Raw genomic sequence first — 25293 nt, forward strand, 5'->3', positions numbered from 1 at the left:
AGAAAGAACTAGGGAATGAAAGAAACCAAACTGGAGAATGGCACTTGCTCTGTTTCAATGTACCTTTATCAGTCTGAAATCCTGATAGCCTACATTTGAGCTTTCCTTTTAGATAAAGGCAGTCGGATCCTGGCTATATAACTACTCATGTCCCAGATGCCAAGAAGATGACAGAGTGCTCTAGAGAAGATGAGTCATTGACAGTCAGGATGAGATTACTGGAGGGAGCCAACCTTAGCTGGCTATGCCTTTCCCAGACTGGAAAACATTCAGTCCTGATGTGACCTGCTGCTCTTGGCTTCAAAATCTCCTTCAGGCTCTGAGCGGAACGTTAGGAGAGGAGTCACATGGATTGGTGGAAGAATCTATGAGAACTGGCAACAAGCCAACCAGACTGACCTCAGGAGTCTCTTTCTACCACAGCAGTTTGCAAGATCTTTCTGCAGGGCCAGCATCAAATCAAGCTGTAAATTTAAGAATATTTAAATGTCTTGGAGAGGATCTTTAGAAATCCTTGTTCAAATACTCTCTTTTCAGTCCCTTTTTCCTGCACCTATAGGCAGCAATCATGTGAGTACTAACTGGGACTGCATTCATATCAGATGTCACAGGTCAAACAGTGCAAAATTTCTTACCTGATTCACTGAAAGCATACCTTGTTAAAAGTGATTCCTCAAAAAAAAAAAATTCATTAATTTTTGTTTCTTAATGGGAAACACAGTGTTTCCAATGAAACAGCAATTTTGCAAGATCAGTTTTGTCAAAATCCACTTTTCTTTTTAAAAATATTATGATAGAGGAAGACTGGCCAGTATAAGTAATTCTATCCTCAAGTATTTCTGTGTGTGCAGACAGGGCATCACAAGGGACAGCAAGGCAATTTCCATAGAGCAGATCAACAAAGAAGTTTCAGACTCTGAAGGGCAGCATAGCATTGCAGTTGAAAGGGTGATAAGCCAGTGACCTACAGTGACCTACAGTGCATGACATATATTTAAGATCTTCCTGACAAGCTGTGATAATTAGTTAATATTAGATTATGTCTCCTAATTTAGGTGTCTAAAGTTAGACATCTCAATTTAAGTTGGTCATTTTAGTCTGTCTTCACAGAGACTGTGAAGGAAGAAGCATCTCCAGAGATGTTATCTACTTCATTTTCCACTTAGACTACTTCAAAGGAGTTGCTATTGGATGTGCCTTTTCTCTCCAGTGTCTGAGAGGGCTGTCAGAGTTGTCCAGCTGAGCATTACACAACCAACTTTTAGATATGTAAAAGTAGTGGAAGAAATCCCATTCTGCACTGTATTTTGTTGTCTGAATTACAGTACATGTAGTGGCTCTCTGGCCACCCTTTCTCTTTGCAATAACAAGTATTCTCCACCTTCTCACCTGAGCTGGACTTTTTCCTGATATTGTTGCATATTAAAGGCCTTCCGTACTCCAGTCCCAAGTCGGCTGCATTTTACTTTTAGATGCTACCCAACTATTCTTTGGGTGTTCTGGTCACACATACATTAATGCTGGCTGAGATCATTGATTTTGTTAAGCGAGTCAGTAATGTTACTTCCTCAGTGATATGAATAAATACGACTGAGAAATAGTTTCTATGGCAACTGAAGTTGCATAAAGATTTTCTAATTCGTTGCTGTGAGGTTTTAGCAGCTGTTCTGGGCGGTATGTCATCTCTCTCTTAGCCATGTTTTTCTTACGCATTCAAATGATGAATAAGAGGAGCATCTGGATCTTCAACTAGACCAGGTTGCTCAGAGCCCAGTCTAACCTTACACCGAATGTTTCTGGGAATGGGGCATCCACCACCTTTCTGGGTAACCTGTGTCAGTCTTCAACTACCCTTACTGTAAAAAATTCTTCCTTATATCTAGTCTGAATTTACCCTCTTTTAGTTTAAAACCATTACCCCTTATGCTGTTGCTACAGGCCATACTAAAAACTCTGTTCCCATTGTGGTCCTTTTCTAAAAGCAAGCACAGATAACGTCAAGTAAGAGCCAACCCTTGTGCTTTTTGAGACCAGGGAGTTTGTGAAGTGAGTTTCTCATAATGGACAAATAAAGGAGCACAAAGCATGTGCTTATCATTGTCTCTTTACTGACAGACATACTTGAAATGGAAAAAAATAATAATAAAAAATTCAAGGTTTTTCCAGGGGAGCCTGACTGCCCACACTGTGAATGCCATGAAAAGACCTTTTCATGACAGAAGCCACAGTTCTCAAATGGAGTATGTTTTATCCAGTATCAATTTCTAGGCTAAAGCAGCGGTGTCCCTACCTCAGATTTCAGTGGCAAAGGAGGAAAGTCTGAATGGGAGGCATGTAAGGTGATGCTGCCTTGTGTGCATCTTACAGTCCCAAAGAGGTTTAGGTCTCTAACAAAGTGCAGGTATTTAGAGCCCCTCCACCTGCCTGCAGCCCAGAGGTTGCTGGTAGTTACATTCGTCATTCCTCACGTCCTGTCACATTTGCATGCAAGAAATGAGGACTTATGGCCCTTTTAGATTTTATTTGAAAAGCTTTAATGCAGCCTAGAGTCATACAAAGTGCTGAACATATATAGATATGGAGTAGTTGTCATTGCATGCTGGTTTCCTGCAAAGCAGCTCAGTGGAGAAAAACATTTCCAAAGAGCAGAAGTGTGACTCTGAAATCACACTAGGAAGCACTCAGTCACACCATGAAACACTCACTCCATGAGATCCTGTGGGCAGATTTTTTTCTCATCTCTTGGCCACCTGCATTTGAAGTGGGCACTTGGTGGTGTCGCTTTAGCTGGTGTTCCCTTTGCAGTCAGACTTGCTGTATTATGACATGGCAGTTGCAGTACCAAAGAGCAATTCCTTTGATTTAAAAAGCTCCTCTGAAAACTTCTTCTACCAAAAGTCCAAAGATGCATATATATAGATATGCATATTAAGAAACCACTTGAATTATGAATACAGTTTATTCTTGGTGACTCCACATTTCTGTGCGTTTGGACCTTGGGGAGGGTGTGATCCTGTTTCCTGTTACTGTGTTGCATTTATCTCATGTACTTTTATCTCTGCACTAGAGTCTCTAGTTACATCCTCCTAGTGAAAGATGGTATATGTTATCCTATGTTGTGTAAATATTTTTATCCATTTTCAATTACCCTTTGCCTTGCAGGTACGGCATGAATTGTCTGATCCAGTTTGAAGATTTTGGCAATGCTAACGCTTTTCGTCTCCTCAATAAATACCGCAACAGATACTGTACATTCAATGATGATATTCAGGGTAAGTACTGTTAGGAAAAACAAATGTAACCTTCACCTTGTCAGGAGAAGAGGTGTATAATATCACAAGACTGTTTATTATACAATAGTCAGATGTCTAACAAATTTTAGAGTTTAGACATAAGTATTTAAAAATATAACCAAAAGCACAGCTGTCTGAGTCAAAAAGTGAGTCTCCATTGCTTTTAGGAATTTAGCTGTTCATTGCAGAGACATTGTTCAAGGGAGAAAATAGACCATGTGCTTTAGATTATTAAAGTAACTTAGAGAATTCCATTAATTTTCTATAATTTAGCTAAAACAATGATGACGTTTTAACAGTTTTGCAAGGCTTTCCATTTCCATGAGCCAAGTGGTCATTAGCTGATCTTGGCATTGTCCCTCTACTGTTGTCTTCCTTATTCCATGAACAAACATAAAGGTAAACCAGCTTCTTTCCTCTCCATGGATGCTAACTCTGCAGTAATCTGAGAACAGATCTGTTCTCCCCTGGAGTGGTTAACATAACTCTTCCAGTGTCAAAGAGAAATGACAGCAACAAAGCTGGGGTTATAGCCAGCATGTCTCCCAGGCCTTGAGAGGCTCAGCAGTCAACAGGATTGCTCAAATGCCCAGACGGATGCAATCTGCATCCTGGTCTGGTGCTGACTTTGCTTTAAACTATTGGAAGAGCTGCTTGCCCATCCAACAGGAACAGGATCTTCCCAAGTGATTACAATCAATCAGTTCTTCTTCTAGCTACCAATGCAAAGCACAGCATTGCGAGGGCTACTGTGGGGAAATGAACTCCTGCTCACCCAGACCAAATACACCATAGAATGGACTTTATGTGATTCTCCCCCATTAAATATGTGTCACAGCACACAGATGTCAAGTCCCCTGAAAAATCTTTGGAGTTCCACCTGTTGAAACAGTAAGATTTTACCTCTTATTTGTAAAACTTTGTTATGTTCTTAAATAAAGCATTTAGCTGTCACTGTTTTCACAGTAGTAAATAAGGAAAGAAATCCTGCTGATCTTTTGCACAACAAGCAATGAGTCAAAGGAAGTAAGCCACTGGTTTAGACTTTTTTATGTAGCTGCCAGAAAGAAAAGGGAAATCCAAGCCAGGGTTTTGAGGACCTTTGGGAAGCTGAAGTAACCTGGATGTACTCAGTTAACTCTCTTGAAGTCATGGCAGAGATAATAGAGTTGAAGGTGGGATGAGTAGTCTGATTTACCCATCCTAATACACCCTCTGCATCCCCATATGATATGAAAAGGGTAGGAAGTGCCATTTTGTAACTTTAATCCTCCTGCTCTTTGGGTTTGCCTAGATTTTCTCTTTCCTAACATGCTGGTGTTTCATGACTTGCCTACTTAAAGAAGTGGGAGAGTTCAATTTAAATGATGTTTAAATGATTAATGGGAATTATACAAAGCCTTGTTTAAGCAGACCTGATTCATTTTACTCAAGTGAGACAGGAACAGACCTCCTGAAGCCTGAATTATCCCAGTTTCTGAGCCAGTATTGTTTTAAGTATGTTGATTTAAAAACACATCTTAGGTACAAGCAGTGCAAGTTAGATCAGGCCTGAGCTATACTAATTTAAACTCATTGCCCATTGGTTAGACACACTCTGGATGCAATGTGTCTACACACACAGAGAGCTGAGATGTGGGAAAGAAGTATAACTTGCTTCTCTTAAGCTCCCTTAGGCCTCCCTCTTGCTGCCTCAGGGCCTACACGAACAGAAAAACAGTTTAAATATTAACATCTACTTTTTTTTTTTTTTTTCCCTACAAATTACTGTATTGCCAAATCCATCCTAACCCCACAGAATGAAAGTGACTCAGATTCATTCCAGTTGGAGCCAGCCTGCTGATGCTGAGCAGGATGCCTGCCAGGTACCACAAACTGGGACAGGGTGATTGCGCTTAGCCTGAAAGCCATTAGCCTGGGAGCAAGCAGGAGCTGGCTCACAGTGCCCACATGGGAGCCCCCATTAAGGGAGTGCTTCTCCTTCCTCTATGGGGCTGATGACATCAGTCCTTTCCCAGCTCTGTCTGGGTTCATGCGAGGGGCAACAGCTTCAGTTTCAGCTCTAAGGGAGAAAATTGATTGTCACTTCTTCCTTTTTCCCAGTAAAGTACCAGAGCAAGCTGTGAAGCACATAGGAAATCTGAGGGACATAAGAATGCTTTAGCTCCTTCTCTTCTCTTTCTACTCTAACTTTGATCCACTTAGTTGTTCACAATGATGAATCGCTGAAGGAGCCATCTCTGGATTCCTGATTCATGCAAAAAATCCCATAAATTTACTGAAGACATTAGTTTGCATCACCCAGGTCTCACTCAAATAAAAGGTGATTCCAAACTTAGATCCAGCTTTGACGTTAGATCAGGTTCCTCAGAGCCTTGTACAGCCAAATGTTTTTCAATGTCCACAAGGCTGGGTATTCACAATCTCTTTGTACTTCCTATTCCAAAGTTTTCTCATCTTCTTTGTGCACACTTTCCTCTAGTATCTAATTGGAATTTCACTAGATGCAGCTTGTGTTCATTGCCTATCAGCTTTTTGTTGTGCACCTCTGAGAAGAATCTGGCTTCCTTACAAACACTCAGTAAATGGTTGTAAACAGAAATTAGATACCCTCTTAGTCTTCTTCAGCCCATTCAAACCCAGGTTCTTTGGTCCTCTTTGTATACCCTGGTCATATCTGTGTCCCTCCTCTGGACTTACTCCAGTTTTTCAATATATTTCTTGTGCTGAAAACCCCTAGTCTAGAGATAACCTCAAAAGTGCTAAAATAAAATAAAACTGCCTAGACTTCTGTTGACACAGTCTAGCAGGCTGTTGGCCTTCTGTGCCACAAGGGCTCATTGCTGGCTCATCTTCAACTTGATGTCCACCACTACCCCAAACTCTTCTTCTGCAAGGCTGCAGGACTTTGCATTTGCCTATGCTGACCTTCACAAAGTTTCTCTGAGCCCATTTCTCCAGCCTGCTGCAATCCCTGTGAATGACTGTTATATTCACTACTGTATCAATCACTATCCCCAATTTATGATCATCCATGAACTTTATGAGAATGCACTCTGTCTCACTATCCAGGTTGTTAGGAAAACTTAAAGTCTTGGCCTCTTCGTACCTCTGCCCACAGGCCTTTGAGTCTAACAGCCCAGATACTTTTTGACCCTCGTTTGTCCTCTTGTTCAGTCTGCATCTCTCCAGTTTAGCTACAAGGATGTTTTGGAAGATGATTTCAAGGGCCTCATGCAGATCAAAGAAAGCACACAGAGCCCTAGTTCCATGCTGAGAACATTAGGTGTGCAAAGTTACAGGGTTTCTATGAACTTCTGCCTATTTAGCAGGGATTATTCAACAAAGTCCATGAGACCTGATGAGATGCATCTATGGATGCATCTGAGATATGTGGCCAACGGCATTACAAAGTCATTCTTTGAAAGGTTTTGGTAATTAAGGAGGTTCCTAATTCCTGTGAAAAAAAAAAAAAAAGGCAAATGTCATGCATATCATCAAGAAAGGCAAGACGAATGATGCAGGGAATTTTAGCCCAGTCAGCCTAACCTCAGTATGTGGGGATTAGAAAGTAATTCTTCTGGAAGGTGCACCTAGGAACATGAAGATGAATGAGAACAGTAGGGATCTCCCAAGGCAAGTAATTTCTGACTGACTCAGTTGCTTTCTGTGGTGCTCACTTAGTATTGAACAGCAGAAGTTGTTCTGCAAATTTAGTCAGAATTGCAGAAAAATGAAGAAACCTCTGATGTGTTATTTAATTAATTGTATCTGATCATGTAATTCAAAAGCCTTTCACACATACAGGCAGGGCAGAGAGAACAGTGCACAAAAGCATAAAGCATTGTATGTCCTGGCTCTAGCCATTTTTAGCAGTCTTTTAAAACTAGACCAGATAAAAATATAACTGATTTATCTCAAAAAAAGCACCAATTTGAGAGTCTCAGATATATATAGTTTGAGACAGTGTAAACAAACGGGATTTCTAAAATCCTGAACACCTACACCATTCAAATGAGACCTCTTCAAGGCACTTCAGGATGAGAACCTCCAAATCACTAGTCACCTCCAAATCACTAGCCACATTAAAAACCCTCAGCCTTCTGTGTTTCCATAGTCCCTCCACAACTAAAGTAGTCTGCAGGCAAATTTAGGGTCTCCCTTTCACAGAACCTCTCTAAGTCTTTTCCTAGTCATTAGAGCAGTGATTCCCCTTGTTTGTTGGACATGTGACTGCTGATGAGCCTCAAAATATCTCTTGACCCACCAACCACCTTTTCTCATTATCCTGGCAGATAACCTTTCCATAACCTTTTCAGGACACTTAAGAAAACAGTGGCTGGTGTGAAGGAACAGTGCTCCAGACCTCAGCTGAGTCTGGGAACAGGCTTACTCCAGTGCCACAAATCTGAGCAGCTTCAAACAATTTGGGCAAGTCAGAAATCAATCCTGTGCAAATGTGGCCTGTTTCACAGTCATGTTTGCAAGTGCTGTGAGAAACAGGTGAAACGGGTTTTTGGCTCAGCAGTAACTAATTTCAGCAGATTAAAATGGTGCAGTATCTTACTGTGTTGTTTCAGCTGGTGTGGAAAATGCATCAGTAATTATCACAGGAAGCTGAGGAGGGGGGAAACACAATAGGAAGGGAGTGCAGTGTAATATCGAACTGTAGGACAAGGCAGGCAATGTCCTGCCAGGCAGCTCCCGAGCAGCACACTTTCCCTGGGGATTTACCTGGCCTAGAGGGAGGTGTGGAGATGTTTGTAGTCCTGTAGAGGTTCACCATTACCAGTCCCTCTGGACCTGCTGTGCCCTGCAGCAGAAGAGGCTCCTGCATTTTCCTTGGAGCTACTACATTAACTATTTAAGGGCCGGCTCTTAGGTTTGTGTTGAAGTCACACAGTGACTGCTGCCCAGGCAGCTCAGAACAGTAGGGAGTCCAGACTGTAAGTGGGCCCCAGTTTCTTGGGCTTGGTGGTACAGCTCTGTAAAGATAAGGCCCTAATCTTCTGTCACTTGGGGGTTTATGACATTTGTTTCCCTTCCCTCCCCTGCTTTTCTTGTTTGCTGTTGTTCATTGGATGCCACTCACAACTCCTCCTTTGCAATGAAGAACAGCACAGGTCACTTCTGTGTTAAGCTGTCCGTGATATTTTAAGTCCAGACTAAAGAGGCAAAATGAACAGAAGAATAGGGCTGTGTTCTGATCTAGTTTAGCTTGTGGTTACGGAGCAGCATCCACAGAGTTTCCACTGCTGCGATGGGGACAGGGATGCTTTTTGCGAAGTGCTGACATGCTTGATAGCCTCTGCCTGTGTGGGCTCGGGGGCTTGGTCTGTGTTGGCACACTGGTGTGCAGGCTGGCACTGCACAGGCTGGAGGGAGGGCAGTGCTGCAGGACAGCACTTGGTGGCTATAATGTGTGCTTATGGTGATGCACACTATAGTCCTAGCGCTTTACAGTGAAGGATTAAAAGCAGGCACCTAGAGATGACCTACATTAGGCATCTCCATTGTCAGGCAGCTCTTCTCCATGCCACCACCTCTTCTGGGTCACCAGTGTCGCTTGTGTCATTAAAGAGAGAGAGTTTCTTCCCTGAGCATCAGTGCTTTGCATTTTATCTCTCTTCTTGTTGACTTACTCCACACCATTTCTAGGTTTATTTTCTCAATGCCTGACAGAGGCCCTTTGGGGGAAGGCTAACACTAGCCTGCAGCCATGCAGAGGAAGACCTTGAGCTGCAAACACTTCGGTGGTTTTTTGCTCCAGCTTTGTTGTGTTTGACTTTTGATTATGTGTTTGGAGTGGATCTGGACAAGCTCCACTCTGCTTTCCAGTAATGGGCGGGACTGCTGCAGGGAGTTAATAGGAACCAGGATTTGGAAAAGCCCTATACTTCCTCCTCATCCATAAATTTAGATATATTGTCTTGGCTGCCCTGTCCTGGAGCTGTTAAACTGGAGTTTGCTGTTCCCTGGGCCCTATATTGGCATGGTTTTGACAGGGCAGAGTTTAAGCAGGCAGGTCAAAGGTAAAAAATAAAAGATCAGTCTGAATTTGGCCATTTTTTCTACCATTGAGCTGTGGAGAAGGGGGAATCGCACACACAGGTGTTGTGTGAAGAAACAGGCAGTGGTATTGCTGCATGTTCCCATCACTGCTGCTGTCGGAAGGATTCAGGATCAGGTGGGGATGCTCAGCTCAGTCAGCCCTCTGGGCCAGGGACTGGGCAGTGCCAGCCCTCAGCATGAGGGGACTCCTGCTTCCAAGCACCCACAGTGTCCATGCTTCCTTCCATGTACCTTGCTTAGCCACTGGGTGCTGTCACCCAAAGCACAGCCTTGACATCCACACTGGGCTGCACTTTCCCTGGTGACATGCCAGTGCTGCCCGTGACTCCATGTGCAGTGGTGCTCGCCCCTGTGTCTGCTCTCCCCACTCTGAGGAAGGATAAGGTCCCTGGGCATGGGTTCCTCTGTGCTGCACCTTTCCCATCTATGCAGTGTCTCGACGCTGTGGAGCAGATCCTTTTCCGCTGTTTTGCTCCAGTGTAGCTCTACTGACATCTACTGGGGCTTGTTTTCACTTAGTAGTACACGTGTAACATAAACAATATCAAACCAGAGGGAGTTTCCTTAATGTTTTACAGTATTCCGAATGTGCCTCAGTGTCAGAATTTAATTCCAACAGGGATGGCCATGTTCCTGAGTGTACTTTAGTTTTAAATGCCTCTCTTCTGTGCTGGTCCTGTTGCTCTGGACCTCCCAGAGAGTCTCCTGAGGTCTACTTGCTATTTTGTGATACTGTGTTGTGTTCACTTTGAGCCTTGGACCGAAAGGATCATTTGCAAGCACTTTCCTTTCTTCTCTCTCTGCCCCTCCATGTGTTACCTCGGATACAGACCAGCCAAGCTGGCTCTTGGTAGTTACTTAGGGAAGCAACAGCAGCATTCAGTCTCTTTGGAAAACAGATAGACCAGCGTGTTGAAGGATCACTGTTTTTTTCTTGACTCAACTCATGGTAAGGAGTTCCCTGCCCCAATCTGATTTTGTCAGTCTTTCAGAACTGAAGCACAATGATTAGCTGGTTTATTGCACGAACCAGATATGAACTCTCCTCCATAGAGATGCTCTGTTGTTCCGTGCTTAGAAATTGTAATTATCAAAGAAAAATATTGAGCTAAGGCCAAGGTACAGAAACTTTATTACTTGGATAATGATGGTGAGATGCAGTTTGGGAGATGTGGAGGGATTAGAAAAACATTGGAAAGAAAGCAGGAGGATTAGGAGTGGCAAAGCTGAACAGAGTCCTGCTGTTAGTCAGAGCTACAGTGCAAGTGCAGGGGGATGAGTAATGGCACACCCAGTCCCGCAGGTCTCTGCTCTGCAAAATGCATGTTGCCCTGCAGACTGAATCCATGCCCCCTTTTTTTCCATACACCCCACTTCTCAAAATTGTGCTAGTGAAATCTTTAAAACATACCTCAAGTCCCTCTGCTGAATTTCCCAAGAGCATTTTCCACTCAAATGGGTTTGCAGATGGAAGCATTTGTCCCATCAGACTTCTTGACAGTCACAGGGTATAAAGCTATTTTTCCTGGGTCAGGACCAAGAGAAACAAGATATTTCTCCAGTTACATTTCCTTCTTTTAAATACTTTCCTGGCATCTATTGCTGTTCTTGCTGTGACCTGACACACTGTCACACTCTAATTGTTTCACTTCTGAATTTTTAGCTCTGATCGGTTTCCCACTCCCACCCACAAAGGGATTTGGGGATTTCTAGGCAGAGTGAGCCTGGGATATAGTGTGTGAACATGTGTGAGTGTACAAGTCACAAGCTTGGCATGGCTGACAACTGTGGGACCCTGGTCTCTCCCCATTTCTTTGCAGTTAAAACTGCCACAGTGGGATCCCTTCCTGCACAGTTTGGATGTCTGCAACAGAAGTGTCTACGTGTATTTCAGTTATCTTGTCTCTCTTACAAAAATATGGTGGTAGTGACTCTTCTAGGGTGCACTTCATTGGGCCCAGATCAAATGTCTGCTTCAGCATGAGCAGGATAATACATTTGTTTATAGTCCCATCCTTAGCACCTGGCATGGTGGCCCAGCGAGCAGTCCTGCCGATTACAGACTTACCAAAATACAGAGAATGAGCATGGACTAGATATGTGATACCCATAAAACCCAAAATCTAAAAACTAGGTAATTATGTGGTGTTCTTTTAAATTCCTAGAATGTTCATTATCTTCCTCTGTAATTTTTCTAGTCCAGTGGCATTCCACCAGGCAAATACACTACTCTAAATACAGCTTTAAGAGGCAGAGATTTACTTCAGGAGAAGAAAGAGGAAATCCTTTATACGCTTGCTTCAGTTGTCAGACATGATAATACTGAAGCAGCAGGGCACACAGTGGCTGGTTCCCTCCCTATCAACTCCCTTTCAAAAGGACTGAACTCAGGTTGTTTGGGTCTAGAAATGTAATAATACAAACTGTTTTCTGAGCTAATGGGGGGAATTCGTCCTGGGTACTGAAACAAGTGTCTCAAGTGATTAATTGAAATAAAGAAGCTTACAAAGCTGTCAACTTTTAGTCTAGTCTGTTTTACGTTTAAGACAGAAATTCTTGCAGTGCCTTCATGAAGTTGTGGATGTCTCATCTCTGGAAGTGTTCAAGACCAGGTTGGATGGGGTTTGGAATAACCTGGTCTAGCGGAAGATGTCCCTGCCCATGGCAGGGGGGTTGGAACTAGATGATCTTTAAGGTCCCTTCCAACCCAAACCATTCTATGATTCTGTGAAGTGATGCTGTCGTTCTGTAACTGGTGTGCCGGTGTGGACACCGTGGTAGTAACATTTGCTGCAGGAATGTGGCCAGTCTCACCTCTGCTAAACTAGAATCACTCTTAAGGGAAGCTAATTATTAATTTTTGGAGAACTAAACTTATCTGACTTATAAGCATAAAATGTTGTCAAACAAATGGTACTAACCAGTGCCTCTGGTCTGGCCAATAAAAGTTTTCTTTGTCAGAGTAACTTATACAGGTTCCCTAAACAAGATAAGCCATTTCAGTAAAATTACGTTTCTGGCAGAGTAACTGTGCTCCCACTAGGTTTTCTGCTTGCATGGAAATAATAAAAAAGTGAATCATTCCCCAGTGATATACCAGTAGATTCCTAGTTTACCTGTAGTTTTTGCACCAAAGAAAAGGAGTGGATAAAGCTGAATTTGTTTTCTGGGTCCTTGAGATGCAAGGCAGCTCCATCTGCTGGTGTCGCTGCTTGTGGTCATGTCTGCTCATGAGCTGCTGTTTCCCAGCTGCTGTTTCCTGATGCCTGGCAGCACCCCAGGCCCTAGGGATCCAGCTGAAGCACTGGCTGTTTGAAACCCTGGTGCACTGGCTGATTACCTGGGCAAGAAAAAAGGAAATGCTGGAAATTTAGTGAAATCAGGTTTTTAACCTAAAAATGTTCATTGCCTGCCCTACCCATGACTGCCCATACAAGAACTCAGTACCTGTGGACTCCCTGATTTCTCACAAAGCTTCAAAAGATGAGAATGTAGAGACCAGCATCAGAGCTGGGGATAGATCGGAACTGGGGCACATCCAAACTGGTATCCTTCAAAATGCTGAGGAATAAAACCAGTGGACTTGATGATCCTTATGGATCCCTTCCAACTTTACATATTCTGTGATCAGACTTCCTCCTTCATTCCCAGGTCCCCTTTAACCCTTCCATCCAGCTTGCCCAGGTGACCTGAGATACCACCAGTGCCTGAATCCTTATGAGCTTGTGCCTTATTTGATTTCTTCCCATCATGTTCCTTCACCTGGGATAGGACATTAGATTAATAATGCATGTGATTTTTGTGGGATAAAGAAAGCTTTATTCTGTCTGGACATCTGCCTCCCTTGAAGGATGGAAAGCTGTAGACATCATCCATTTACTGCAGTATTTCTCACTAACATGGAACCAACTCGTTTTCTGAATGACTCTTTAATGCTTGGCAGCAAGGTGTGATGGCTTTGAGTTGGGGTATCAGAGTATTAGGGGAGTAAAAAAAATTGGTGATGCTGGCCTGTGAAGGTAAAGAGGAGAATGGGATGGTGACTCCATGATCACAAAGGGTTTTGTGGCAAGTTCTGCTACAGATGTTTTATGCAACAGGTCACATGCATCTTAAACCCTTGGGAGTTAGGTTTTAACTTCTTCTGACATTCTAGGATTCAGTGTCCCTTTGACTCTACATCAAGGGAAATTTTTGTTCTTCTGCCTTGCAGGAAAATTTGAATATTAATATTTTAGCACAGGGAAGGCACTCTGATCCTTTAGTGACAGAATCTAAAAATGATTTCTACCACAGTGTTTCTAACAGTGTATCAGCAGGGTAAAGAATCCATTTGCCAGCATGTCCATCTCATGGTGTTTCTCTCTTTCAGGCACAGCATCTGTGGCAGTCGCTGGCATCTTTGCAGCCTTAAGGATCACAAAGAACAAGCTCTCTGACCAGAGGTTTGTTTTCCAGGGAGCTGGAGAGGTAGGAATGTTTTTAAGCTTGTTCATAAATATGATCTAACTTTAAATTTAGAGAGAGAAGAGTGAACTGTGAAACTTCCCGCAAGGCTTGACTTCATAAAAACAAAGCACAGAAGTGGTTTCCTTATCGCTGGGCAGGATTGGGCCCCACAGGTGGATCTTGCTGCTAGGTGGAGGTTACCAACCATCTTTCAGTGACTTTTTGGCCCACGAGTCCTGGGCAGACTCCCTGGATACTACGAGGCTGCCCATGCAGTGACTACCCTTATGGAAGTCATTTATGAGCCAGAGTGCCACAAGAATATTAAGGAGGCTGCTTTGAGTCCTCAGGGTTGGTATCTAGGGTAAACCAGAACTTCTTTAATGGGGGACTTCAAAGGACTCAGACACAGAACTGTAAGAACACAGCCTTGCTTTTTGGAGTCAGTCATATTGCCCCATGGCAGACATCAGGTATTCTGTATGGCACCTTGCTCAAAGAGACAGGGGGAGGGAAAAGCCTCTAAAGCCTTGTCTGTGGACTAATAGTGTTGGTCCAGGACCTATCTCAGCTCTTGCCCACAGTAGAACTTTGGGAAGGTCTGTTACTGTTTTTCTATCCCACAGTGAAACAAATCTGGCTTGTTCTTTTTCTCTACCCCTGCTGGCAGACACATCTGTGCTGGTCACCATCTCTGTGGCGCAGAGACCCTGCTGCCTTGGTGTAGTCCACACTGGGGCAGGAGGGCCAGGCACAGCTGCAGGACCACAGACACACACACAGCATGTCCAGGGCTGCTTTCACAGGCAGGAATGGGAGAAAGACTTTCCTGTTGCAGGACTCCCACTTGGCTTTGAGTTCCTCTGTATAGGCATCTCCAGCAACATTTGTTGTGTCTGCCCTTTTCCCCCCCTGCAGCAGCTGGTTCAAATGATGGAGACAGCCTCTACCTGTCAAGGTACCAACTCCACTGCTCCAGCTCCACCTGCAGCCTACTCTACTGAATGATTGTGAGGTTTCTTTATTTATGGCAGCACCTACAATGCTAAAATCAGCCCCATGCCATGGCACTGTACAGCCATGGAGCAGAAAGTCTCTCTGCTTTGTGCAGTGCTGGGGGATGACCCAACCCATCTCTCATTTAAAATCTTCCCACACAAAAGATGATGATACCCCAATGAAGTGTTTATATACTGTGTTCCAGGCTGCAATGGGCATAGCTCATCTCATCCTCATGGCCATGGAAAAGGAAGGAATTTCACGAGAGGATGCCCTCAAAAAAATTTGGATGGTGGACTCCAAGGGACTGATTGTGAAGGTGAATTTGTCTTCAGAGCTGAGCCCCATTCCCCTGCTATGCCGTGCCAGCTAGAGAGGCCAGAGCAGGCAGATACCTTGGACCCCTGCTCAGCCCTGGAGTAAAAAGGCTGCAGCTTTGCTGGTGTCAGCAGAGCTGTTCCTGCTTTCCAAGGACTAGGTCTCATGGGGACAACAGTGTGCCAGCAGCACTGGTTGCTCTAAAGGCAACACTTTGGACTGGGCATCTAAAGTGGTACACTGTTAGCCACAGTGTCAAGGAGTGCTGGAAGTATTGCACGTCATATGGGATATTAGAAAAGCAACGTCGTGTCCTGCTTAGCCCAGCTGTGTTTTGCACTCCCTGTGTTCCCTCAGAGTTGTCCCCCCTCAGACTTGAGGAGACTTGTATTTTATGTACAAGTGTATGCCAGCCACACAGTGTAATTTGGTGGGTGAGAGGAGCAGGGACCAGCGCAATGTGACACCAACATTATACCAACACCTCGATGCCTGACTGGCTGATGCTGAGGTCCTGCTCTGTGGAATCTGGTTTAGGTAGAGGGCCGAGAGATGAAATGAGCTGAAGAAGATGAGTTACAAAGTTATGTCTCCAGCTTTTGCCAACAGACCGAACCTTGACTCCTCCTTTTTCCTCATAGGGCAGGAGCCACCTGAACCATGAGAAAGAACTGTTTGCCCAGGACCACCCCAGTGTGGACTCACTGGAAGAGGTTGTACAGAAAGTGAAGCCTACAGCAATTATAGGTGGAGTTCACTTAATACAACTTTTCATGTCAATTCAGTTCTTTAGGAGAGTTTCTGTCTTTTCTTCTAGAGTCTCCTTTTGTTTTTCTAGTCAAAACAAAATTACCTTCTTTTACACCCTTTTTTTTTCAGTTGAGTTCTTCACATCCTTTTCCGTTCAACCCTGGGGCACAGGCTTCCTCTCTTTTGGAGCAGTAGGAGCCCTTCCAGAAGGGGCTGTAGAGGGAGGTGCTAGGAGAGGCACAATCTGAGGCTCTCAGCAACAAATATGGCTCTGGCAGGCTGGGCAGGACAAGGATGACAACAGGCATCTCAGGCAGGTCTTTGGGAGTCGGAGTGATGCAGTCAGACTGGACAAAACCCTGTCACCAACTCTGTCCAGAGGAGCAGAGGGCTTTGAGACAGGCTTTTAATCTCACCATAATATGAGAAAGAAACAACTTCACCTGCATCTCTAGAGATTAAGCCTGTTCCCTCCCACAGTTCATTTTCCAGTAGAGGCATTCCAGTGGGATCAGCCCAATGCACTGAAGTCAGACAGTCAGAAAGCACCGCCTCACTCTGCTCTTGTTGTTTCAGGTGCTGCAGCTGTTGCAGGAGCTTTCACTGAGAAGCTGTTGAAGGACATGGCAGCCTTCAATGAGAGGCCCATTGTGTTTGCCCTGAGCAACCCCACAAGTAAAGCTGAGTGCACGGCAGAGCAGTGCTACCGCCTCACCGAGGTACTTTCTGGTGTGCCCAGTGACAGGAGAAGGAGTAATGGCCATAAACTAAAACACAAGAAGTTTCACTTCAACATTCGGAAGAACTTCCTTATGTTGAGGGCGGCAGAACACTGGAACCATCTGTCCAGGGAGGTCATGGAATATCTCTCTCTGGAAACATCCAAAACCCACCTGGACACGTTCCTGTGTCACCTGCTCTAGGTGATCCTGCTTTGGTGGGGATTGGACTAGGAGATCTCCAGAGGTCCCTTCCAACCCAAACTATTCTGTGATTCTGTGTACTGACTTCAGCTGAGGGAAGCTGGGTGCCCTGGATACACTGTGGCCATGACTGTACCAAGGAAAACCACAGTGGTACATGATGGGCAGACAAGTGACAGTGTGCCTAAGTTGAAATAAGAGAGCTTCAAGTTGATCATAAAGAAAAACTTTCATACTGTGAGAGGGAGAGTCAGGAGGTAGAAACTCTTAAGATTTCTCTTCTGAATCTGGATCTCTCTCTCTCTCTCTCTCTCTCTCTCTCTCTCTCTTTGATCAGGGCCGGGGAATATTTGCAAGTGGGAGTCCATTCCCAAAGGTAACCCTGCCCAATGGAAAGACCTTCGTCCCTGGCCAGGGAAACAACGCTTACGTCTTTCCAGGAGTGGCACTGGGAGTCATTGCCTGTGGAGTCCGGCATATCTCTGACGATATCTTCCTCATGACAGCAGAGGTTTGCAACTGGCGTTTAACTAATATTTTAAGAAAAGATAATAAGAGGCATATGCACCTACCAGGTGTTTTCAAGAACCTGGCCCAGGGCAAGGAATGGAGTGGAAATGGCACAGCCTCAGCAAAAAGCTGCACCCTTTTTCCAGCTCAGGGAAAGCTCAAGTTTCCACTGCACCTACAGAGATACAAGAGCCATGACAGGATTCTCCTCCTTCTCTACAACTGCTGTCTTAGCACAGCACCTCCACCATTCTGGCTCCACTTTGAAGTCTGTAATGAAATGAGTACACACATGTATTTTAAACAGTTCACAAGTTCCCACTCAGAAATAGTCCCAGCTCTGATGCTGCTGAGGTTTCAGCCACATACCATGTAATGCTAGGGATGTGCTTGAGACCATCTCTTAAACTAGCTTGCTCTTCTTTCTAGGCTATTGCTGCTGAGGTGACAGAGCAGAATCTTGCAGAAGGAAGACTCTATCCCCCCTTGGACAGCATCAGAGATGTGTCTCGCAAAATTGCTGTGAAAGTGAGTATTTCCACTGTTATTTCCACTTTCCTTGGTAGGGAGGGCAAGAATTGCCCTGGCATCATTTTTGTTTTGTGGTTTTTTAACTTATTCTAAAGCCTAGAGCAATGATTCTCAGGAATTGTTCTAGCCAGAATTGCTGCTCTAATTTCTTCCATCATTAAAGCCCAAATGTAAAAAATACATTCTCATTTTGGGTGCCTCAGCTCACACAGCTTTGCTTTATTGCTTGAAGCTGTGAGTACTCAGCACTTCCAAAAGTGAGGTTTAGAGTCATATTCAAACATGGCACAAGTTGCCCAGAAGATTTTATTCCAACTTGCTATTTTAAACCTTTCCTCATCTATGTAATAGGGACCTAAGTAACTAAATACTATTTCAGATCTGGGATTGTTTCTAATTATGGATTTGGTGCCCTGTTTACATCAAATTTGTAATTCCCATTCAGTGACACCCACGGAGAATCCTGCTAAGATTACTGATGGATGCACAGCATAGCTGAGGATCTTAAGAGTGCAAAGCAGAGGTGGTTAGAGGGCTGCTCCCCTTCAATTGCACGCCCCAAACATTTTGCCAGGGCTGGGATGTGCATTTCTTACCAGCCAGTAGTTGCAGGCAGCTTCCATTCCCTCACTGAAGGCAATAAGTGCAGCTGACTCAGAGTATTGCAAAAAAGGGCACAATTCTGAGAGAAGGGAAGAGGGAAAATACAGCCAGGGCCAAACTGCAGTTGGTTTCAACTTTGTAACATGCCAGTGTTGTTTTACCAGTTCACTTTGCTTATCTTTTTGCAGATTGTTGACTGGGCCTACAAGCACAACCTCGCTTCTTGGTACCCTGAGCCAGCAGACAAGGAAGCCTTTGTGAAACAGTTCATTTACACTCCTGATTATGATTCATTTCTTCTTGATGATTATAGGTGGCCCCCTGAAGCCATGGAAACACAAAATATATAAGGTTTTGCAAGAACTGTTTTCTCATTTTTGCCATCAGATCCCATGGCTCATGTCATTGCTGATATAAATGCACCTCCAGGCTTGCAGAATGGTAAAAGTAAATGAATCCAAGTAGTTTTTTATTTGCTGCTGCTTTTTCTCTATGGGAACATGTCAGTAGGGAATAAAACAGATTCTGAGGTGGACAGTGGGTACTCCAAGGAGAGAGCTGTAGCCCATCCCAGTCAGTCAGCACTGCATATTGCTGATTACTTAACATACTGCCTGTTCTCAGCTCAGCTGCCTTGGGATAAGCTACCTGAGCCACCTCAGAGACATAGAGTCCCATTCCTAGTGGAAATGCCCACAAAAAGTTCGAACCCCCACTTCTGTAAGTGGCAGCTGCATGCATGGTCATCCCTCCCACTCGACAGCCACACTTTGTCTATGGCTCTCTGGATGTGATAGGAAGTGTGTGCATTTCCCTGGGAGAGCTGCACACTTGGGCAGCACTACCCTATTCTGCTTCCAAAGTCTCTGATGTTTGGGGAGTTTCAATCAATTTAAGCTAGTCCATGGGTCAAACAGCTTGGCACTGTCGTCCACCACCCACCATGGAAACAAACCCCAAAACCTCCCTCAACCCTATGGGGACAACAGACTCCCTCCCCTTTGCAAGTCAGGTGGTTCTGCAAGGGAACAGGAGCTAAGGGACCCGCAGGAGATAGCTGAGCTATCCCCAAACCCACATACAGCCATCACATTATCGGTGCATCTCCTGCTGGGCACTGCTAAGGGAGCACTGCAACTAGCCAAGGGCCCTCCTCAGAGTCTCTCTGTGTCACAGAGTTCCAGGGAGGCCTCCCCCACCCTGCAAAATTTTTATGCCCCACTGAATACTATCACAGTGGAATGACGGTGCTCCTGACCATAACTGGGAAAGAACAGAGGGATTGCTGGCAGCTCTTCCCTTCCCCATTGTCCCTGCTCACACAGAGCAGGGCTGAGGCTGGTTACCACAGATTCTATTTAGTATGTTTAAGTGGCTTTTTAGTACCAGGAAATGCACCTCATCCCTTTGATGATGAGCCACGGTCTCCCCAGTATCTGTATGCTTGTAGTGCCAGCACTTTTCATGCTCCTCCAATAGGCATGACTTCTCACCTAGGCTAAGGAAGGAAAGACAGGACTGTCAAGTTTCAGGTTCAGGGAAAGACACTGACAAATACTCACATTTCCTGAGCAAGAGACCTTAAAGCTGAGGTTTCCTTGTCTTTTTCATGGCTTCTGAAAAGAGCTCTGGTTTTGAGAAGGGAGGTAGCAGGGTGACAATTTATTTTGTTTTAGAAAGATGCCTACACCACTTCTCCTTAGTTCCTCCCCTCTTCTCCTTCCCATGCATCTCCCCATTGCTCAGCTAAAGGTTTGACCCTTCTCCATGTTCAGCTTGTGGGCTTGGCATCTCAAATATTAGGCAAGAGTGAAAATAAAAAGGAAAACTCAAACGTACATGGAGTGATCCCCAGAGCATGTCTCCACGTAATGAGCTCAGCCCAGATCACTGTAACCATCTGTATTTGGTTAACGACTGTAGCCAGGTAAGTACCGTAAAAACAGCTCCATCACTCCCTGGCAGTGGCAAGGAGAGAGTCAAAAGTGTAAAAGTAAGAAAACCACTGGGCTGAAATAAAAGGTAGATTAATAGGTAAACCAAAACCTGCACACACGGGCACTCCCAGGAGCCAGCACTCACATTAATTGTTGTGTTAGACTCTTAGTCTGTTCTTGCTTCTCCCTTCTTTTTCTTCCATCTGCACAGAAGTCTGAAAAGGCCCTTTCCCAGCAGCTCCCCCAGGTGCTACATAGACCCAAGTTCTGGAAACAAGAAGAGAACAGAGTCTGGTCCTTAGAAAAAGTCTCCCTGCAGCTCCTTGCTGACCAGTGGGCATGCCCTGGTACAACCTGGCCCAAGAAGCTGAGAAGCTGCTGACAGGGTCAGCAGTGACATGGTCAGCAGCCAAAGACAGAAGAAGGAAACATTCTCACTTGGGAAACACAAAGCCATAAGCCATCTGGGAAAGGTGTTCTTTCTGCCTGAAACAGCCAAACCCATTGTCCCTGACCTCTGCAGGAGACAGCTCCAGGTGAAACCATTCCCAGGAGAGAATCGCATTGCCAACCAAGGCAGTGAGCCTTGGGCTGCTGGGACAGAAAGCTGCCCTCTGTCAAGCACTTGCTCTCCTCAGCATCAGCCCCTCTTTATCAGCAGCAGGAGCAACCCCACGAGCACCTGCTCCTGCGCAGTAGCACTGCCTGGCTCTGTGCAAGGGCAAGGCACAGCTGCCTCAAGAAGGAGATGAGTCAAATCCACAAGAGGAAGTCAGTGCCAGTGGCCTTTCAGGGCACTTCCCAAGAACCCATGGCAGTGCTGGTGGAGAGGGACACACTGAAGAGAGGTTTCAGCAGGTGGCCAATGAATCCAGGGTGCAGAATTTACAAATTCTGCAATAAAACACAATTCCATGGAAGAACACGAGGACAATGTCCTTACAGGTTAATTCAGTGCCCGCTTTTTTTTGCCAGTGTAAAACAGAAAAAGCAGGGTCTGTTGAGCACAGTGCAGTACAATGTTCTGAGGAAGGCAGGAACAGGCAGCGCTGCATCATGTCACAGGAATGCAGTTGTCCAAGGTTACTGAGCCCCCAGCTCCTGTGACAGAGGCCACAGCTGTTTTGGGGGAAATCTGAAACTGCCTCCCATGCATGGACCCTCTCCCTCTAAAACTATTCCCTGTGACCCTGGAAATAGCCTAGAGACACTTCTCCTTCATGAAACACGAACGCTAATGACACAGATACATAGGAGGTACTCTTCCACTTCTCTTGTGTCCCTCTCAGACAGAAGTCTGTCCCTTGCTGCCGTTCTGGCATCCCACAGGAGCCCTATGCTGGCAGCATTCTGCAAACACGCAGCTGGAGGAGTGTTCTCCTCAGCTTGTGCTGCCCGCAGGGTGAGAGGCTGTGCAGCCGAAGGCAGGGCTGCAGGGGCGCGGTGCCTGACAGCTGTGCTGTCAGCTCTGCTCTCACATCCGGGGCGCTGAGCTGCCGCTGCTCCCTCGGGAATGATCGGCCAATACTGACAGTTCACAGGCAGGCGCCCAGGGTGGGCATCCTTCTTCTCTTGCCACTTCCATGAGACACCGCTGGGTGGTCCAAAATGCTGGGGTAGATACCTAAGGGGGATTTTTGCTGGGTGACAGGGCAAGAGAGAAAGTGATCTTGTATAGGAAGTGGTCCTGCCATTGGTGCTCCTCCTGTGCCTGCCACAAAAATGGGTTTTCCTTGAAAAAATGAGTCTTATCTTTCGTAAAGCCCCAAGACTTCCCTGGGCTTGGCCAAGAGAACAAACAGGGAATGATACCAGGCTACAGGGACAGGTCAGTGAGCAGCTCAGGAAGAAGAGAGCCTGCTGAACCAAGACAAAAAGCTGCTTGGAGCAGGATGGTGGGTCCACCTGGGCTTCCTTGCAAAAAGGAGAGGCTATTCAGGCAACTGTTATATTGTGGTACTCCACACACTGGCTTTATCCTATACAAAAACCTGTGGGATGGGATGGGATTGGGATATGGGATGGGATGGGATGGGATGGGATGGGATGGGATGGGATGGGATGGGATGGGATGGGAGATTGATAACCCTTTCCCAGCACCTGCAAATAAATACATTGCAAAACCCTCCAGCTGGTAGCAACTCTATTGTTCACTAAGCCATGGGATTTCTCCCTAGGAAACACTCGGGATGCACTCCTCTGCTTACAGCTGGACAGCTCTAGAGGGCAGTGCTGACTCTTTGGTACTGGTGATAAGGGTAATGGGAAGAAGACCCCTAAACAGAACAGCAGCTCCTCTCCAGCCTCCCTCAAGAGTTCCACAGCTCTTCTCTTGTGTCTGTGTTCTTGCAGGGCTTCCTTTCTCTTTTCCAGCTGCCTTCCCACCCAGATGCTCCACACAGGGAGAGAAGGCAGCAGAGAGCAACACTGTCACTTGAGCTGTCACTCCTGGCTCTGCCTGCCCTCAGCCCCCGGGGCAGGCAGCACAGCCCCTTCCACCTGATATCCATGACCAGCAGCTCTGGACCAGTTTTAGCCCACGGCCCTTTGGCTCCTGGAGACAGCAGGAGTCAGGGGCTCTTCCCTATCACTACCTTCGAGAAGCAGCCAGACATGGAGAGCCAAAGCCCACAGACTGGCAGCCTGCACACTTGATCCCTCAGGTACCCTGCTGTCACATCACCCGTACGGACCTGTGGGGGAGTGGGCACACACTGACCTGGTCAGTGACTTGTCAGAGCAGCTGTCTCTGTCTTCTCCAGGGGCTGAGGAGACGCTTTGCACCTCCATCTGAAACATGTTCTGTGCTTTTGCTTGCCCCTTAGCTGAAGAAGCTGCCAGGAGACAGCGCATCCTGCCTGCGCTGGTGGGGCTGGAAGGGAGGGGGAGGCTGGGGAGAGCACAGCAAGTTGGCTGGGAGCCTTTTCTGAGAGGGAATGTTATGCCTGCCCTAGGAGCTTTCTTGCCAAAACCTGCGGCGATGTGTTCCCACAGTACACGTAGGATGCAAAACGAACCACTTGAGGGCTGTAGAGGACTTCTATCCGCAGCTTTTCCCTAGATGAGAAGCTCCTGTCGGTGGCAGCTCACATTTTACCGGGACTTAAGCAAGGGTAGTGAATGTTTTTTTTCTTGTCCAGTCTGATACAAGAAAAATTTTCTGCAGAGGGAATACTTACTGGAATCAGAGCTGGTGGGTGCCTGCCCTACAAAGCATATTTCCTAGTAAAAGAGAGTGAATCAGTGTAGGAAAAAAAACTCAAGTTGAATATTGTGTGACTTTTAGCTGCTGTCTGTGTTTTGTCTTCTAATTTAAAGCAAGGATAGTTCCAGCAGCTCATTTTGGGTCTCTCTGTCTGCTCCCAGTTCTTCTCTCAGCAGCAGGACGTCTCTATTCCTAAGGGGTTTTTGTTTTTTGGTTTTTGGTTTTTTTTTTTTTTTTTAATGAGGTGATTTTAAAGCAGTGATAAAATTAGCATAGATAGAAGAAAAATATATCAATACAGGTAATAATGTGGCAATATTAATACCTATTTCAAGTTTAGAAAGGATCATTGTGGCATCCAAACATGATGCTAAATTTGGCAATTGCCTGATATCTGAATTACCTCTGTCAGGAAGAACTGTACATTTCTCTTTGCCTCATCACTCATGTCTCCCATCTTATTTAACAAAATTGTATCTTATTTATAATCCCAGTTGGTCTGGATTAGTCAGGTAGCATTTGTTCTGTAGTAAAACATGTTCCTGCTTCCCTGGCAGGGCTCATCTACTGGCCCAGACAACACATATCTTGGAGTTGCCACAGGCTGTAGCACTGGCTCATCTCCAGAAGCATCCAGGAGCCAGCATGCAGCTCTGACAACCAAAGGGGCTCTGAACACTACAATAAAAGTAAATTATATTGAAGTCAGGGCCGTGCTCCCCTGGCCTGGCTTTTACTTTACCCCTGTGCTTGATGTTCTGTCAGCTGGCTCTAGGCATGAAGATCATCTAAGCCATAAAAAGATTATCACAGACTTCTGGATAAAATTCAGGCTGTCTGGCCATCACCTTTGTACTTAGCACATCAGGCATGTTCTTACAGGCAGCAACGCCAAATTAAGCCTCTACTCTCTAAGTCATGTTCTGAGGCTTCTTCCTCACAAGCCTTGACTTTATGTGCCAATGGGAGACATTTGTTTTGCTGGCACTTCAAGGGTGCACTGACCTTTTCATTCTGAAAGGAAAATCTTGATAAAATCACTAATTAATGACTGAGTTTGAATCATTTGTCCCAGATATGTGGATAAACAAAGAAGCTAAAGGTCTGGCTGTTAAACAGGAAAGAAAGGGTTTTCTTCATAGACCAAGCTGTTCAAATACCTAAAATGGTGGTAATTGATTTATATTCAATTATTGGAGCGCACAGAAGCAATTATCGCTGTTCTTTAGAGTCCAGTTCTACAGCGAAGCGTTTCTATGCAAAAAATTATTCCTTATTAGTTACCTGCTGGTGAAAAATGGTGGTAGAAGGATAGAATTTCCTCTTTATTAAGACTTCATACCCAATTTTACCCCTCTGATATCTGCTTTCTGTATATTGAGAGTAACACTGCTGTTTGCTCCAGACCTAACAAATCTAGCTGACAAACCAGTGACAGGGAAGAGACTGCTGGAATGGGAGAGGATTTGATCACAAAACGGTAACACTGGCTAGTATTATTGAAATGAGATCTGCTAGAGTCCAGCTCAGCTCACAGTCACACGGGTTGTATTCAGGCAGTCAGCAGTCAGAGCAGTAAGTGTTATTTTAATCTGTAACTCCTGCAGATTGTTCTGGAAAATCACTGAAGTGTCCAGGATCTCACAGACTGACCATGAACCTCGAGCACCTTTCAGAGCGCTCAGCCTCAATATCCAAAGAAG

General features: G+C 45.2%; 1 protein-coding gene across 2 annotated transcripts in view; it reads left to right on the forward strand.

Annotated features, from left to right (window-relative positions):
- The window catches only part of ME3 (malic enzyme 3), a 51901-nt gene extending 32981 nt beyond the window's left edge, over window positions 1-18920 (forward strand). Inside the window, exons 6-13 of one of the 2 annotated variants that reach the window (XM_027884469.1) lie at window positions 3163-3272; window positions 13738-13835; window positions 15019-15132; window positions 15773-15878; window positions 16458-16600; window positions 17142-17315; window positions 17744-17842; window positions 18637-18920. In XM_027884469.1, coding sequence (XP_027740270.1) covers window positions 3163-3272; window positions 13738-13835; window positions 15019-15132; window positions 15773-15878; window positions 16458-16600; window positions 17142-17315; window positions 17744-17842; window positions 18637-18798 — 1006 coding nt within the window. In that variant the 3' untranslated portion in view covers window positions 18799-18920. The remainder of the gene's footprint in view (window positions 1-3162; window positions 3273-13737; window positions 13836-15018; window positions 15133-15772; window positions 15879-16457; window positions 16601-17141; window positions 17316-17743; window positions 17843-18636) is intronic. The other variant, XM_027884470.1, reaches the window with a different exon arrangement.
- Window positions 18921-25293: the final 6373 nt, after the last annotated feature.

The sequence above is a fragment of the Empidonax traillii genome, unplaced genomic scaffold, assembly GCF_003031625.1.
Source record: "Empidonax traillii isolate 1590-97213 ecotype Southwest subspecies unplaced genomic scaffold, ASM303162v1 scaffold146:size911690, whole genome shotgun sequence".
Lineage (NCBI taxonomy): Eukaryota > Metazoa > Chordata > Aves > Passeriformes > Tyrannidae > Empidonax > Empidonax traillii.